This window comes from Neodiprion fabricii, chromosome 1 (assembly GCF_021155785.1).
Source record: "Neodiprion fabricii isolate iyNeoFabr1 chromosome 1, iyNeoFabr1.1, whole genome shotgun sequence".
Taxonomy (NCBI): domain Eukaryota; kingdom Metazoa; phylum Arthropoda; class Insecta; order Hymenoptera; family Diprionidae; genus Neodiprion; species Neodiprion fabricii.
This window is the reverse complement of record NC_060239.1, coordinates 32,481,253-32,497,019: the sequence shown is the minus strand read 5'-3', so window position 1 is coordinate 32,497,019 and position 15,767 is coordinate 32,481,253. Positions and strand designations below refer to the sequence as shown.

Below are 15,767 nucleotides of genomic sequence, written 5' to 3'. Positions count from 1 at the left end.
TTGTAGCGCCATCTAGTATTTAAAGCATTTGGCAACGTCGCGGCGGCAACACCGTTCGCTACGCATTTCATTGGCATTGTTGATTTTTTAGCTGTACGCAACTACGGTACGCATGACGCCAAGGGGTGTAGACAGGGTAAATTCTGAATAAAATTCGCCCTGCCGAATCCCGCGAACCCCGACGATTGCGGCCATTACGACAGCAGTATCGATTGGGTACGGAGAACCCGGAGAACCAACAACCGGGCACGAATATTGTGAGTATCGCATTTACTTTGAATTTCAAGTTCTTATAGCCTGTTGAATCGGGTTCATTATTTATATTAGTGTTTGGGAATCGTGATTCCACGTATATTATCAGTTTGTAAGCGTCGTATCTCATGCGATAATCTAGTTCTACGCGCCAAAGTTGTTTACGAGGTATTCCATGCCAACTGAGAGGACATTTTCCCTGACCCCCGCCAATTTGCTTAATTATTTCTTATGTGATTTTATAACATAAAAAAAGCACTCACCATTATTTCAGATTTTTCGTCCCAACCATTCATTTTTAAAAAATATTACAAACTCTTTTATGGTCCTAAAAAGAAACGCCATTTTTTATTTTTTTTTACCAAAATTCACATAATTTCTAGGTCCAAAAAACAAACATTTTCAGCCATAGTTCAGAGTGGAGAATTGATTTTTTTTGTATTCTTTAAATATTTTATTAGGGCAATAATTTTTCTTATTTTGTATGCATTTGCCAAACTAATGGATTTTTTCGATTTAACAATTATGTATAATCGAAATAGTTAGAATGCTCAATTTTTCTTTTAATTTTTCTGGAATCAATTCTCCACTCTGAACTATGGCTCAAAATGTTTGTTTTGGGACCCAGAAATTATGTGAGTTTTTGTAAAAAAATAAAAAATGGCGTTTCTTTTAGGACCATAAAAGAGTTTGTAATATTTTTTAAAAAAGAATGGTTGGGATGAAAAATCTGAGTGCTTCTTTTAGGTTGTAAAATCATATAAAAAATAATTAAGCAAATTGGCGGGGGTTAGGGAAAATGTCCTCTCAGTTGGCATGGAATACCTCCATACATACAATAATTTTAATCCACTGTAAGTGCTCTTGAACATTTCAAGATCGGATTAATTTTGGTGCAGAAAAATGTTGCTAAAATTTCAGTATGCTGTGTGCATAGGCATTTCATATGGTAATTTCTAGTTGGAAATACGGATCAGGTTTTTTTTTTTACGTTTTAACCTGTATTTTCAAGGCCGGGCAAACTTTGCTTTGCTAAACTTGCTTTGCGGCGTTGTTTTGCACTCTGAGTTCAGAATTGAACCCCTGTGTGCAATAAATACTTGACTCAAATTAAGTTTTGAACAATGAAGTAGTAAAAATGATGATCTTATGGGCGTTGTTGTGATAACAAAGGGTAAGACATTGTTGTCAAAACAAAAAACGATCGAATTTTTCCACTGAAACACCTGTACATCGGTCAACAATTACTTCATTCATGTTTCATTACCTAAAACTTGACTCGTGTTAAGTTCTTGTTGCACTTTGAGCTCAGAAGTAACGTGCAAATCGCTATCTACAGTTAGATGTTAAGAACAGGTCATACAGTAGCGTATCGTTTTTATTTAAAATGCCTTAATCTACTCATTTTGTTGTTTTAATAATTGGCTCTTCTGTTATTGTTTGATTTTACAATGCTCTATAAAACAATTTAACGCTGTCCTCAAAATCAGTTTTAAAAAAAACTGACATTCTTATAGTAAAATACTGTCTGTTGCTAATCTGTTTACAAGAAATTTCACGAAGTTGAACGTAACTCGTCGCCAAATGGAAATCATGAGGTCACCCCTACAATTTACCACATTTTTCCCGTATAATGTAAGGAAAATGTGTTCTATGCTGTTTCGTAGATTAAGTGCAGAACATTGCGATAAGTGAATTGATACCTCGCAAATGTTCATCGCTAATAAAAAGTTACGCATGTATATTTATAATAAGTTAAAAATTTTCATTCCTATGCTGTCAAACTTTATAATCATTTAACTAATTTAATTCTATTGCCTGAGCGATGTGAAAAAGATTTTGATTGTTAGCTATTAATATCATAATAAATAACAACTGTCGTCGTTACTATTGAAAAATTAAATGCATTCAATCTTACATTTTTATACTTAGATACGACCGTGGCGAACCCACGTCAATCTGGGTCTCCAACCCTTGACCAAATAAAAGCGATATCAAGATATAAATCTCTTCCATTTGAACTGGCAATAGAAAAAATTCATAAAAGACTTAAATGGCAAAAAGAGCAGAGAATACAAGCGGAACATGAGAAACGGAAAAAGAAAATGATAGAACTTCATAATCTCAATAGAATGGCAGATGATAAAAACAGTGACCGTAAATTCCAAGATCGTCAATCTAAACACCATAGTCCGGTACCAGGAACTTCCGCTGAGACATCATCCAGAGAGTAAGTTAAATCTATTACCTTGAAATATTCGCCATATTTGATTCGCGACTTGAAACTACAATACCATCGACTGTGAGTAAGATTACCATAGTAATAACTAACACGACTGTTTGTAGTTATAGCTATGAGATTATTAATTAATTTGAAAGTACAAATCATTTTGTCGTAAACTGTTCTCAAAACTCAATATTGCAAATTCAAGTAGACTTACCATTATATACTGCTCATGAAGTGAAGTTTTTATTCTTAAACACCATTCACTCTTCAAACACAATTTTTTTATACATGTATTTCAAATTTGTTTCTTAACTTATCGCATGCCTAACACAAAACTATTTGTGTTCAAATTGCGGTACCTTTGCTTGTACAGATGGGTGATAAGCTGTCTGGCAGATTGCTCGCATTTACTTTCATGTTATAAGGGACAACCCGTATATGAATAAAATGAATAAAATTGAAGTATAAATGATATTACATCAGTTTTTATGGCAGTTTTGAAACAACGAGTTTTTTCAGTTGTCACAGTATGATTTTGGGTTATGTTTTGTGGTATGTTGAAAACATAGTAATAAATTCGAGATAGATATCTAACCGGACGATTCTATAATTCAGTTATTTAGTTCAGGTATACGGTTGAGACGAATCTTTAGTCTCTAGCACAAAATACTCAAAAATTTTGTACAACATGGAACACAATTCAACGATCAGTTTTCTGGCTTTCATACATCATTTCAGATTACAAAAATTACCTTCATACTTCTAAAGAAACTGGAATAATCAGTGTTCATATTTGCGTTGAACATTTCAGTTGTTTCATGGAATGAGCCGCTTTTCGATACTCCTTGTTAGGAATACCATGGTATTTACAAATCTGTACAAGTTTCTCTGCACCCGATGTTGTCAATTTGACTCATCTTCTCCCTATATGTACTGATATTAATATGCTTATAAAGAACAATATTTAAGATCGTAACTCTGTTGCACATAAAGCGTATCTTATGGAAGTATTGACATTTTGTTCAGATACCAACACCGCGATTCAAGAAAACTCTCTTGGAGATCGACTGCTACAGAGAAAGAGATCAAATTATTCGATACTATCCGCAAATTAGAAGATCGAGCAGGTCCAGGTAATAGTAACTCCCACTTTGGTCTCCTTCTCAAGAAACAGGTGCACCATTTGAATGGCAATAGAATTGATCCCGGCAACATTTGAAGATGAAGGAGCTACACGAAGATTTTGATTCTACAACTTATCTTGTCATTGCAAAACTATCATATATACTTCTTACGTTATCAATCACGTAACTCAGATTTTCAATATAATAGAAAAATTCTTATGGATGGAAGCGAAGACAACGACAGAAAAACTAGAATTAACACAATGGGATTTTACACTGGACCTAAATTCGTTAGTAGCATACAATTTCCATGTAAAATATTAACTTTCAGCAATAGGTCGACAACCTGGAGATCACTACCTGCAGCAATGTCATCTTTTGAAGATTATCACCTCGTCAACAATATCGACGCGGTATCAACTCATCATCAGCAACGACAAGTGTACTACAACAGAAGATACAGAAATATTTCCTTTGCCACTATTCAAATGCATGTAAATTAATAGATTTTTAACTTACCTAGGTGTGGTTGAACAAGCCATCGGAGGATGAAGATCCATGTGATCACATAGAAAGATGTAAGATCATTTTTCTTATTATCTGGTAGTATTTAACTTGATGTCTCTGCTGCTAACTACAGTTTTTGCTTGAAAAATGAAGCTGATTCGTAAAATAACTATTCTCTTCAAAAATTACACAAAATAAGAGCACCTATTTTCAAATTTAACTTTTTCACGTGACAGTACGTTTGAACAACCAATTTTGTTTGTATAAAAGTTCGCATTTAGTGCATGCACAGTTTTTTACTGTAATTTGATATCATGAGAAAATGCAATATTGTTGTTTACGCGATTAGTCTTTTTATGCATACTGCAGTTGCGTCACGTTGAATTTCTTTATGTTCGAATTTTGCACTTTCATTACTCTTCTAACAATGCTCGAAAACCTAACACCCAAGCATATCAAAACCTTGTCATCGTCAGGAAGATCTTATTCAATCAATAAAAGGATTGACTAAAACTCTACCCCTGAAGATCCTGGAACTAAAACCGACCATGATAATTAAAAAAAAAAAAAAAGTCAATAAGCATTCGCTGTTTCATAAACAATAACTCGATCACGAAATTGTTTGCATGGTAAAAAAAATTTCTGAAGTAGTCATATTGTTGGAGAAATAATCTGAAAGTTGGTCCTATTTTATCACGTTATATCACATCTTTCTCTTAAACCCATACATTCTCAAATGTTGTTCATTTTTTAAAAGTCAACCACAATTTAAATCCAACTTTTCGTCACGTTACATGAACCTCTGTGTTTGAAAAATTTTCCACTGAATAGTAGTGCATGCGAATAAAGTTTTGCTTTTCGATTTTTGTTTACTTGTACATCATTTTTGTAACACTGCGAAATTACTGAAATTAATATTTGTAAATGCGATGCTGTGCGCGTAAAAAATTAATTATACAATCTAATACAAAAAATCATCAACTGGAGGAATCAACACCCGAAGATTGCGAAGTAAGAAGACCATCAAGACCATCAAGTGCAAAATATTCCAAAACCAAATCAATAATCTTCTTTCCAATATTATTTTATCTCTTCTGAAGACTCCAGTCGAGTCAGATCTTTTTTTAAATATTGTGTGACAGTCAAATTTGATCCAAGCACAATTGCACATTATATATATTTTTTGTTACACTTAAATACGGTAATCTCTTTTCATGTCTCATGCACAATTTCAATTTTTTGTGATATGTGTCAATAGCAAGTAACTATTCCATTTAACTTCATTAATATTCATTTTAAAAAGTGCAATGATCAAAAATTAAAAAATTATCGATTGAGACATCCTACAATTGGACATCATTATACAACTGGGATATTGAACAACAAAATCATCCGGAAGATTAAACAACATCATCAGGAGGATTAAGGGGACCTTGCGGTCTAGCGGGTGAGAATTTAACTGCTTTTCAAAATTTTTTTTTTTTTTTTTATGAAAGAAATCAACAATGTTATTTAAATTTTGTAGGTATGTTTTATTACTTATAAATTTCATAAAAATGGAAATTAAAAGAAAAAAAAAAATTTCTCGTTATTTTAAAAATGGCGCTGAAGTCGTCCCCTCGAAAAAAGTTGACCTTGCTGCTGTTAATCGATTTGGTTCTTCCACTTATACGAAATCAAAAAATTATTATGAGTATATCTATCTCAGGAACTAAAATAAAAAAAAAAAAAAAATAATAAAATAAAATGGCGTATTGTCAAAATTAGAAGTCGGAAAACAGTCTGATTTTAACAATGTTTTGTTTATAAAAAAAATATAAATATTTGATGGAAAATTTTCGTTTTAGTCCCTGCGATAGCTGCCAGTGTACTTAATAACATATTTTAATTTGAGATGAATCGATCGAGTAGTTTTATTTAATTGATCAACATAAGACAGATAAAAGTAGTTTCGAGATAAACGCGGTTAAAATTTCAAATGAGTATTTTCTCCAAAAAATTAGATTTAAACGTGTACTCACATTACGAAGATAATTACTTAAATAAGTAAGTTAACTCTCAAAACTAAAATATTTTCACTACAACTCGGGTAGACAACTCAGGTAGCAGCTGCTTTTCTACGAACAATAGAACTATTCACTGAGCCCACAGACCCTTCTACTTACTTTCGCCGACCTTCAATGGGCTGTAAAACTTGAAATACTGTGAATATCATTACTAAATTTTCACAGTATATTCTTAAGATACTATACTTTCGAAATATTGGAAGAAAAAAAATCGATCTTTTGAAAATTCTATACCGCAAGGTCCCTTTAAATAGCATCATCAGAAGGATTAAACAACACAATCAGGAAGATTAAACAACATCATTAGGAAGATTAAACAGCATCATCAGAAGGATTAACCAACATCATCAGGAAGATTAAACATCATCAGAAGGATTAAACAGCATCATCAGAAGGATTAAACAACATCATTAGGAAGATTAAATAAACCACAATTTTCAAATCAATATTTACCAGTGAATTGTTTGTTTGTCTTTAATACTGTCGTGTCTTGAAAACAAAATATTCAATTTGATTTCAATACTCTTGAACTCTGTAGAAATCTTGCATGCATTGAAAATCTTTTCCATCTAAATTTATTATTTGAACCGTTTCCATCGAGTTTACTGTTTTCCACTCAATTTTTTATCCGTGATGATATCTAAAATTTAGCCACGGTACCTAAACTCTGTGCAATTTAAATGCAATGGAATGAATTCTACAAGGTTGCATCATCGAAGATTCAAAATCAGCGCGGAATTGAAGCGGAAAATTTACTTTCGAATGAAAATTTGAAAGTGAATCAGGCGACTGTGAAAATAATATTTACCAAATCAAATTACAATAATGAATACAAAATGCTATCGAATTTAATTTTAACTGCCACCGATTTAACAAGTAACATGTAATTTTTAGATAGGTATTGTTTTTTCAGGTTCATTAATCGTATATTTAGATATTGTGTTTGCTAGAAATCTCATCTATTAGTGGTATTACTATATTTTAAATACATGACCTTAAATCTTCTTATAATTCAGCGAAGTAATGGATTCAGATGGTAAAATTGTGATGAGTGTTTATTTCGTAAAATTTTCTTAAAATTCATCAGTGCAGCAATTTTAATCACGAAAAAATAATCGAGAGAAAATACACTATGGTCTTGATAATCATATTCACCACGTATTTAAAAAACAAAAAAAGAGAAAAGATCCACCTAAATCTTACCAAAATTGACTACTAGCATGACCATTTTTCAGTTCATATTTGAAAATACATTGAGAATTAAAATTACAAAATAATATTCGATTAACCACGAATAATATTTCATTTCGATAATTTCCGAATAACCACACTACTGGAAGTTTATCAATTGCAAGCCATGAATCAGCGTCCAAGATTATCAGTAACGAGATATTTGCTCTGAAAAAATTAAAACTCGATGCAAAGGTAATTTTCTCCTCCAGAAAAAGAATCTCCCAAGCTCGTCGAGCTATCTAGCTTTTATCGATCCTTGAAAAATACTGACTTACTCATGAACTTCCAGCTTATCTCTTCAATTGAATTTCAGTAAGAATCAATAAACATTCTGATTCAGTAAATACAAAGTAAAACTTCACATGGCTTACAATTATTTCTATCTAACCAGAACATTGCATAAAAATCTATTTGGTGACTACTTGAATTGGCTGTCGCGTATGTTACATGCTTCTGCTTATGTATTTTTATCTTACACAAAATCAAATCAACCCTAAACGGTATTTTAACATCGATTCGTCATCGCCTCAGGACGAAGACCTCACCGACCTGAAGAACATAGAGCCAGCCGAAGTCACACGGTGACAAGACGATCCGAATCTGACCGAAGAGGTATGCAAATAATTTCATCTTACCTCTAATCAAATCAGTCTTTGTGGAAATATAAATTATAGAAAATTATGTTGCTTGCGTACCAGTGCATGAGCATCTTGAAGGGTCGTCTGTAAATTACGTGAAGTTATTTTCCAAGATTTCTAACGACCCCTTTTTTTCTCCAAATAATTCCATAAAACATAAAATGGTGTGAATAATTCACTGTGTGCATTCTTGGAATAAAAGTGACATATTAGTTAATGAACGATGACGGTAATTGATTTTAGAAATATGGTCTAATATAGGCAAAAGACGAACTGAGTTGTTAACTACTTTTGCAATTCTCTTACACATTCAACTACTTGTAACTTTTGTAATTTGTAATTAAGAAAAATCAATTACTAATCATTGTTGTGATTTATACCCATAATTAGGTATGTATATGAAGAGAATTCAAATACACGCCAATCCTGTTGGTACGACAAATAAATGTTATAAGAATGAAAAATAGAAAAAATTTTATTGAATTTTCTTCGTATGGGTATAGATATGAATTACAATCGCAATGAGTTACCCATTTCAAAAGTAATTTGTAATCAATTTTATTTTACTTGCCCTTTACAAAAGTTCTTTATAAATTATTTTTCTTTTTAATCAGATGTGATGAAAGTAATCCATAATCAGAGTATTTTTCAATAAAATTTTTGTACCACAATGCCGAAGAAAGGCGTAAACAGAACACTGGCGAAGATGCAACAAATTTGTCGACAATTTAAAAAAAAAATATAGCGCAAGATGGAGTCCTAATCTCCTCTTCTAAACCACAACACCATAAAATGTGTAATTTATGGACAGCCCTTAATCAAAATCTGAATAGATGCATGCAATGTAATTAAATTCGTGATATAATATTCCTGTTCGTCTTTGTTGTTCACTGAAACAAAAAACATGAATTTGTTATTTGGTATATTCATCATTATTTATAGGAGGTCACTACAGCAGTGAAGATCATACTCGCTCAAGAGATTCTCATCGGCATGCTCGTAGCCGCAGTCACAGTAATGTCGGCTCTCATGAGGCCCGGCAAAGAAGAACACGGAGCCCTAGCCCACGGCCTGATTATTCGAGACGTAGAACAGATGACCGTGACCGGTAAGTATTCATGAAATAGGTTTGCAAATTAGTTTAGAACGTATCTATTGAATAGAACATACATTTATTTATAGTTAAAGAACTTGATTTAGTTACCATGCATAGAGTATAAGCTATGAAAAATGAAGTTTTTATTGTTGAGCATCTAATTCGCACAGGTATGCTTTGAAAACGTATAAAGAAATGTATTTGTTTCCGAATAACTTGTTCACGTAATTATTCAACCAAGTAATCATTCTTGGCATGCTTTGCATGCCACGTGGAATATGAATTCTACTTTACTAAGCATTGTATATAAATGTAAGTTAAAAGTAATAGCTGCAGGAAATTATTCTTCTATTTCTTTGGATTAGTTCAATTTTTATGTTGAAAACAAAAACTAGACAGGATATCTTTGTAGAGTGTAATAATCAAATATATTCACGATACTTTTTGAATAATTTTTGTTTTTCTCGATTTTAAAAAAATTGTCTAAATTACGTTTAAATGGCATCATTTGTATGCTCTGTTTCGTATGAAATGAAGTTTATCGTTCAACAGTAGTGTTAGAAGTCAAATCCTGGTATATGAGGTAATAAAGATGAAACTAAATTAGCAATACGAAAAAAATATTCTATTTTACGATAGGAATTACTTGTGTTTGAATACAACAATCCAAACTTCATTAAAAAACAATAATCAAGAATTCATGGATTTTTTGAGAACGAACATTTTTTTATCATAAAAAATCTATGAAAAGGAACACAGTTTTTATTTACCTGTTTTCTTTTTTTCTTCTTCCAATTTATTCTCCACAACTGTATTACGATATAATTATTTATAGATTAATTAAAAAAAATATAATATCTTCCACCGGTGGTCTGCAGGAACAGAGTCAAAGACTCGATAGAATATGTAATACATATAAATCACAAAAATAAAAACAGAACAGGTTTTTCATTCAGCAAATACGTCAGTACTGTAAGCAACTGTTATTATCAATCATTATTTCGTCCCGAAAATTAAAAAAACAGAGCTTGGACAGATTAAATCTAATTCATTGCACACATACTTGTAAACAGTATGTTCATTGAGACGCACTAATGCTTCGTACATTTATACGTACACTTAACACAACTAACTTACAAAAAGAAAAAAGAAAAAAACGCTGGCAGATATTTACCAGTATATGAATATCTTCCCCGTAACGTTACATTATAGCTACCCTGGCACTCGAAATGTTTTGGTCACAATATATAATGTACCGTTTATTTTTTGTTACTAAATTATGTCTTGTTTTAGCCTTACTAACGCTTCAGTTGGTTCACACGATGTCACACTTTTTCCCTGGAATATGCTAAGCTTGCCCATAAGCACACCATGTCTCTGCTTACAGTTGTATCTTTAACTGTCACGCTTTGACGGATTTATCCAATGCTTATTGTACGCACGATTTAGCATCAAAAGACGGATCGCAGAAGAAGGGTAACTCATTTCTATTTGATAAAATGCTGCTCTGCAGCTATATCAAAGGTTCAGGTAAATCAATTCACACACAAAGATTATATCCCACTACATTCGGATGATATATTATGCACAAATATATTTATTAAATTGTTATACCTCTACATGTATACGTAAGTATAATCACACGTTCTCTCACAAATCAATTTCAGCTCACAGTTTATAGGCAACGTTGTATAAATACACATTTTCATTACAGCTTATTAATACTTGTACAATGAATTGTTTCAATTCGTATGGCTTGAGCAATATATGTATGTATCCGTCCATACGTACATACTTATACGTATCCAATCATAAGCTGTTCTTGTATAACTCGGCGAGCCATTTTGTCGGCATTAAAATTATTCCACAGGTTGGATGCAGAGCAAACAGCTTAGCGCGATACATCTGTTTCTACCGCATCCTCGCCGAGTTCTCCTTCGCCGCGATATTACCGCGTCGGGAATACGTACGCGCGCGTTATAATATCGCGGTGAAGAAAGAAATAAAAATTTACGTATATACTTACTACCGGGTCACGCTGCTGAGCGTACCGCGCGTAATTTTGAAGTGTACTATACATGCGGTATGCTTCACGGCTATGCACGGTGCGCTTAGAAAAATGACTTATTAATGGGTGTACGCGTATTATATCTCATTCGTACTCGTCACCTTGCGTGAGCGTACTACGCGCGATACCGGAGTATCAATATACTGTACAAATGTATGGGGGAATCCTGTGTGGCTGTTCAATCATTAACGGAACGCATACATACATGTATATGAATATGTATCTTATATGGCCGTGTAGGCGAATTTTTCAACCATGTAATATATTTAGGTAACTCTAGACAGTGGTATTGTCTTCATTCCAGCTATAAATTCGAAGATTTTTTGCATATATTTATATATGTACGTAACCAAAGGTTTTCAATTACGTTTAAGTTTACGTATCAATGGATCAAGATTTGAATTTTTTTGTGTACATTATATCACGCGTTTACAGGACTGCTCGAAATGCAGTAACTATTTACAGCATGAGGTAGCAAAAAATGATGGTTTAAACAATTATTCTATCATGTTACCACGCTTGTAACTTGTTATTGTATCAACACGAGTTGATACCAACGAAAACTCCGTTTAATATGTTTATATTTATTTGTGTTAGGAATGTTATAATAATGAACAACTATTCCAAATGGTTTAATTTCTAAGTTACAAAACTCGTATGTTGTATAGGCGTAACTGAAATATCTCCATGATTAGGCGACGCTTTTATTGAATAAGAAATTAATATTCATTACGGCGATAATTCGAAACTAACAATAGTTTTATGATTTCTAATTTTTATTCCTGTTCCCGTATTCATGCTACGAAAAATTTTTTCGTCTATATGAAATAATGCCTAGTGCACACACCCACAGCATAACAAATTTAGCTAATAAGAGTAATACGCAAATATGTACTGATAGTGTATAGTACGAAGAAAAGTATTGCGAGTTATAAATATAAGTTGTAATGCAGGTATTTAATATGGATAAAATCATTGCATGAATGAAAATATGGATAAAAGTATTGCAAGTGTTAAATATGGATAAAAGTATCGTAAATATCAGATATATTCATGGTAATTTACATACTAACTATGGATAATCGTATTGCTATAATAAATATGGATAAAAGTATTGCAAGCAATTAATATGGATAATAGTATTGCAATATTCAATACAGTAACGTAAAGCATACCAAAAGCTAAACTTATCACATAAGCTTAGGAATTTTAAAAATATTAATATAACTTATTTTAGTTTTTTATAAGAATAATAATACGCTTTTATTTATTTTCACGTAGCGGTATAAAGTACATGTTTCACCCACTGTAGCGAACTACGTTGTTCTTAATTCTTTGATATTTTTAGAGAACCACGCAGACCATCATCTACCTCAGGACATCGCTCTGACCAACGTAATCCGTAAGTCACATTACGAACACCAATAGAATTATATTCTGAGATAAACCATCCAGTTTTATGGAGTTATGAGAAACAATTTTTAAAAATCGTTAGTATTCATTACACATTACAGACAATCCCGTTCGGCAACTGGATCACAGGGGATTATGAAACGAGAACAGGACCAATCGCCATCGTCTGATGAAGAGTCGCCGACAAGGTCTGATTTTATTTCTTCAAATTTGAATACTTTTTGTCTAGCATTATCATCGAAATTTCCGCAGTCGTTTCAAATCAACAATGAAATTGAATAAACTTCACGAAATAAGGAGATGTTTTAGAATTTCAATATTCACCACCATTTCTCATTCGAGGATTAGAAAGGTGTATTAAATATATCTCGTTGATACGAATAAATGCATGAAGTCTTACAATGTATTTAAGATTTAATTTTCATTTATTTGAGGACTATGTTTAAAGCACATACTTTATAAGTTATATCAAATTTTATCGTGCTCAATACGTCTACATCTTTAGATTCAACAAGAGAGGTATTCGTAATAGGAGTCCTATCCGCGAGAGACATGACAGGTTTTTATTTTTCTTGTTATATTTTGTTAATATTTCAAGCTCGTTGGTTTCAACATAATCATTCGAAAAAAACATATCAAGAAATCAAAACATGTATTTTGTATCTCAAAAAATAGGGAAACTGAAGAAGCAGCTGACCAGGAACTTTATCGTCAACGACGCCAACAACCATCGCCCACCCCAGATGACTCTCTCCCGGGGGCTTCAAAAGTGGTGGTTTTATGTCCAGAGTTAGATTTTTTTGTGTACTTCTATTTTGGCATCACACACTTGTTCTAAGCGAACGTTATAGAAAAAAAACAGTAACGTAGTAAAGATAAGAGTTATTCTTAAGAAATCTGAAACAACTAAACATGATTCGTTACTTTTCTCATTCTATGTATGCATATTCAACAGGTCTATGCCCACGTTACCAGCTTGGATAAGATCATTGGGAGAGCAGTTTGTATGCGTTGTGACTCCAGATGACCAAGCACGACGGCGACTGGTAAAATATACAATTCTTCTTTTGTTCATTTATTTACTCGTATTTGTTTTGGCGATAGTAAACAATTTGAAATCTGGAAACTGTTCGATATTTCGACATGTAATATAGTCAGAACAGTATTGAAGTAACGCAGAAGTGTAAGACTGTAGACGAAAGTTCAACAAAACTGCGACCTTCAATAATTTTTGTTGTGTGCCATCTTCGTGCAACTCGATTAATAGACACAAGTAAATTTTTCACGCTTAAATCTCTTGCAGCGAGACCCGCCTCCTCCGCCACAATATCCGCGACGTCCAATACAACCCTTGGGACGTCCATTTCCATATTTTAACACCTACGCACTCGATGATTGGGACGACCGCCGAATACGATACCCATACCCCCCATTCAGAGGACCCTCAATGGGGGCACCTAGAGCACGTGGAGGATGGTACAGACAGGGGGAACGTAGAGGACGTGGAGGAAGCAGTATGTAAATTTTGTATACAATGTAAATTCACGTGATACAGTATTTGTACCATACCGGAATAACTATAGTATTATATATGTATGTATATATATATTTTTTTTTTCAACTGCCGATTAGTTTTCCGCTAACCAAATAATCTATGAACAAATTCTTTTTTCCCCAGATTACTAATGGGTTGGATGTCAATGAAGGGAAATTATTATTTATCATTTTATATAGAACAGGATGCCAGTGCGAAAAATTTCCCCCAGCAAAACCAATTGCTAAAGGAGACACCCGCCACTGAACAACCAAAATAGTACTGCTGAGAAGAAGAACTTGGATATTTTTATAACCGTTGATCTCATACGTAGTCTTTGGTATTTAGTTGCGTGGTCGATATTTTGCAATATGTATTCAAAATTTTTTATTTTTCAAAGTAATTGTCGTATACTTGATCATAAACGTTTCTTTTTTCCAAAATGAACAGTTGAAGCGATAATATTTACCACAGTAATAACACTTGCTGATACAAACATTGATGTGCCATATAATATGATTTCATAATAATCAGATTCTTTTCCTTATTATTTGACATGCGATACCATTGACGAAATATGAATTTCAGCTATTCGCCTATTATCTATTATTATTTACTTAACACATTGTATGCTTTATAAAAATTATAAATTTTTGCATTTTTAAAATGTAACATGTACAACATGAATCGTAATAGATGTAGAATTGACACATTTCAATAATTAATTACATTGGGGTAAGATAAATTTCACTTTTTTGTTGGGATCATTTTACTAATTACCAATCGATTAATAACGGACCGTAGCACGTAGCGTGCGAGGCTGCGGAGCGGGAGGATCCGAGTTCCAATCCAAAGCCTGTCCGACGACCTAAGCGGCAACTCGCAAGAATTGTAAGATGTGTCCACGGCGTTCAGGCGCTGTATCGACGAGCTGGGGCTAGAATTCGGTTCCGGCTACACCCGGACAAGGTTTTCTGCAGTTTTCCTTGTCCCTTGCGCGAATGCGGGTGTTTCTATTTAACATTGTAAGACGGTCTGCAGACGCATAATGGTGTTCCCTAACTTATATTATATTGAACACTTTAAATATCTTGGGAGTATAATTTATCGGGTATTGCGGGATGGAGTAGTCATTATTATTGTACAAGTCAAATGTAACACGCTTAACTCAAATATACGCTTCACAACGGGAACCAAAATTTTAGTAGTAAATACATGGTATGTAGTTACTGTGTAAATTGTAATAATGTATATTTCCTAATCATTGTCGCCTTAGGCCCTCATTATTCGGCATCTCATTTTCCATGATTATGAATTATTGAGGTACTCAATAATTAGACCATCCACCTTAGATTTATAATGCAAACTTTGAACCGCAAACGTACATTACCCATTTAATTGACCATGTTTGTAACTTATAAGTCAATGTGACTGAAAAAAATTGAACTGAGAGTCGAGAATCAAAGAGCAGCTCGCCCCGAGTAACGCTTGTGAACAACAAGTTCTCCGAAAAAAACGACGCAGCTCAAACTTAGTCCGGTAATATGAAAATAGAAAATCCCTCGCAGATGCGGTATGGTGATAGGAGATACAATTTTGTCGTAGATTC

The 15,767-nt window shown here is 33.1% G+C and overlaps 1 protein-coding gene across 3 annotated transcripts; it reads left to right on the top strand.

The window, feature by feature from the left end:
* Window positions 1-61: 61 nt before the first annotated feature.
* On the top strand, window positions 62-15,357 carry LOC124175209 (serine/arginine-rich splicing factor SC35-like). 3 transcript variants are annotated; one of them, XM_046555236.1, is made up of 12 exons: window positions 62-257; window positions 2,384-2,482; window positions 3,506-3,612; window positions 7,941-8,021; window positions 8,990-9,155; window positions 12,560-12,613; window positions 12,726-12,812; window positions 13,130-13,183; window positions 13,300-13,413; window positions 13,580-13,670; window positions 13,928-14,138; window positions 14,303-15,357. In XM_046555236.1, exons 2-12 carry the CDS (start codon window positions 2,385-2,387, stop codon window positions 14,308-14,310), a joined length of 1,071 nt encoding a protein of 356 aa, XP_046411192.1. In that variant the 5' UTR covers window positions 62-257; window position 2,384; the 3' UTR covers window positions 14,311-15,357. The 3 variants fall into 3 exon arrangements, with proteins under 3 accessions (XP_046411192.1, XP_046411184.1, XP_046411201.1); XM_046555228.1 differs by having other exon boundaries at window positions 2,185-2,482; XM_046555245.1 differs by lacking the exon at window positions 13,130-13,183 and having other exon boundaries at window positions 64-257; window positions 2,185-2,482.
* Window positions 15,358-15,767: the final 410 nt, after the last annotated feature.

Bases quoted from the DNA above. Each gene is read 5' to 3' on its own strand.
- LOC124175209 (XM_046555228.1), top strand. From the start codon at position 2,358: ATGATAGAACTTCATAATCTCAATAGAATGGCAGATGATAAAAACAGT. The intron at 12,614-12,725 runs GTAAGTCACATT...TACACATTACAG, and splicing joins CGCTCTGACCAACGTAATCC to ACAATCCCGTTCGGCAACTG. The intron at 12,813-13,129 runs GTCTGATTTTAT...CTACATCTTTAG, and splicing joins GATGAAGAGTCGCCGACAAG to ATTCAACAAGAGAGGTATTC.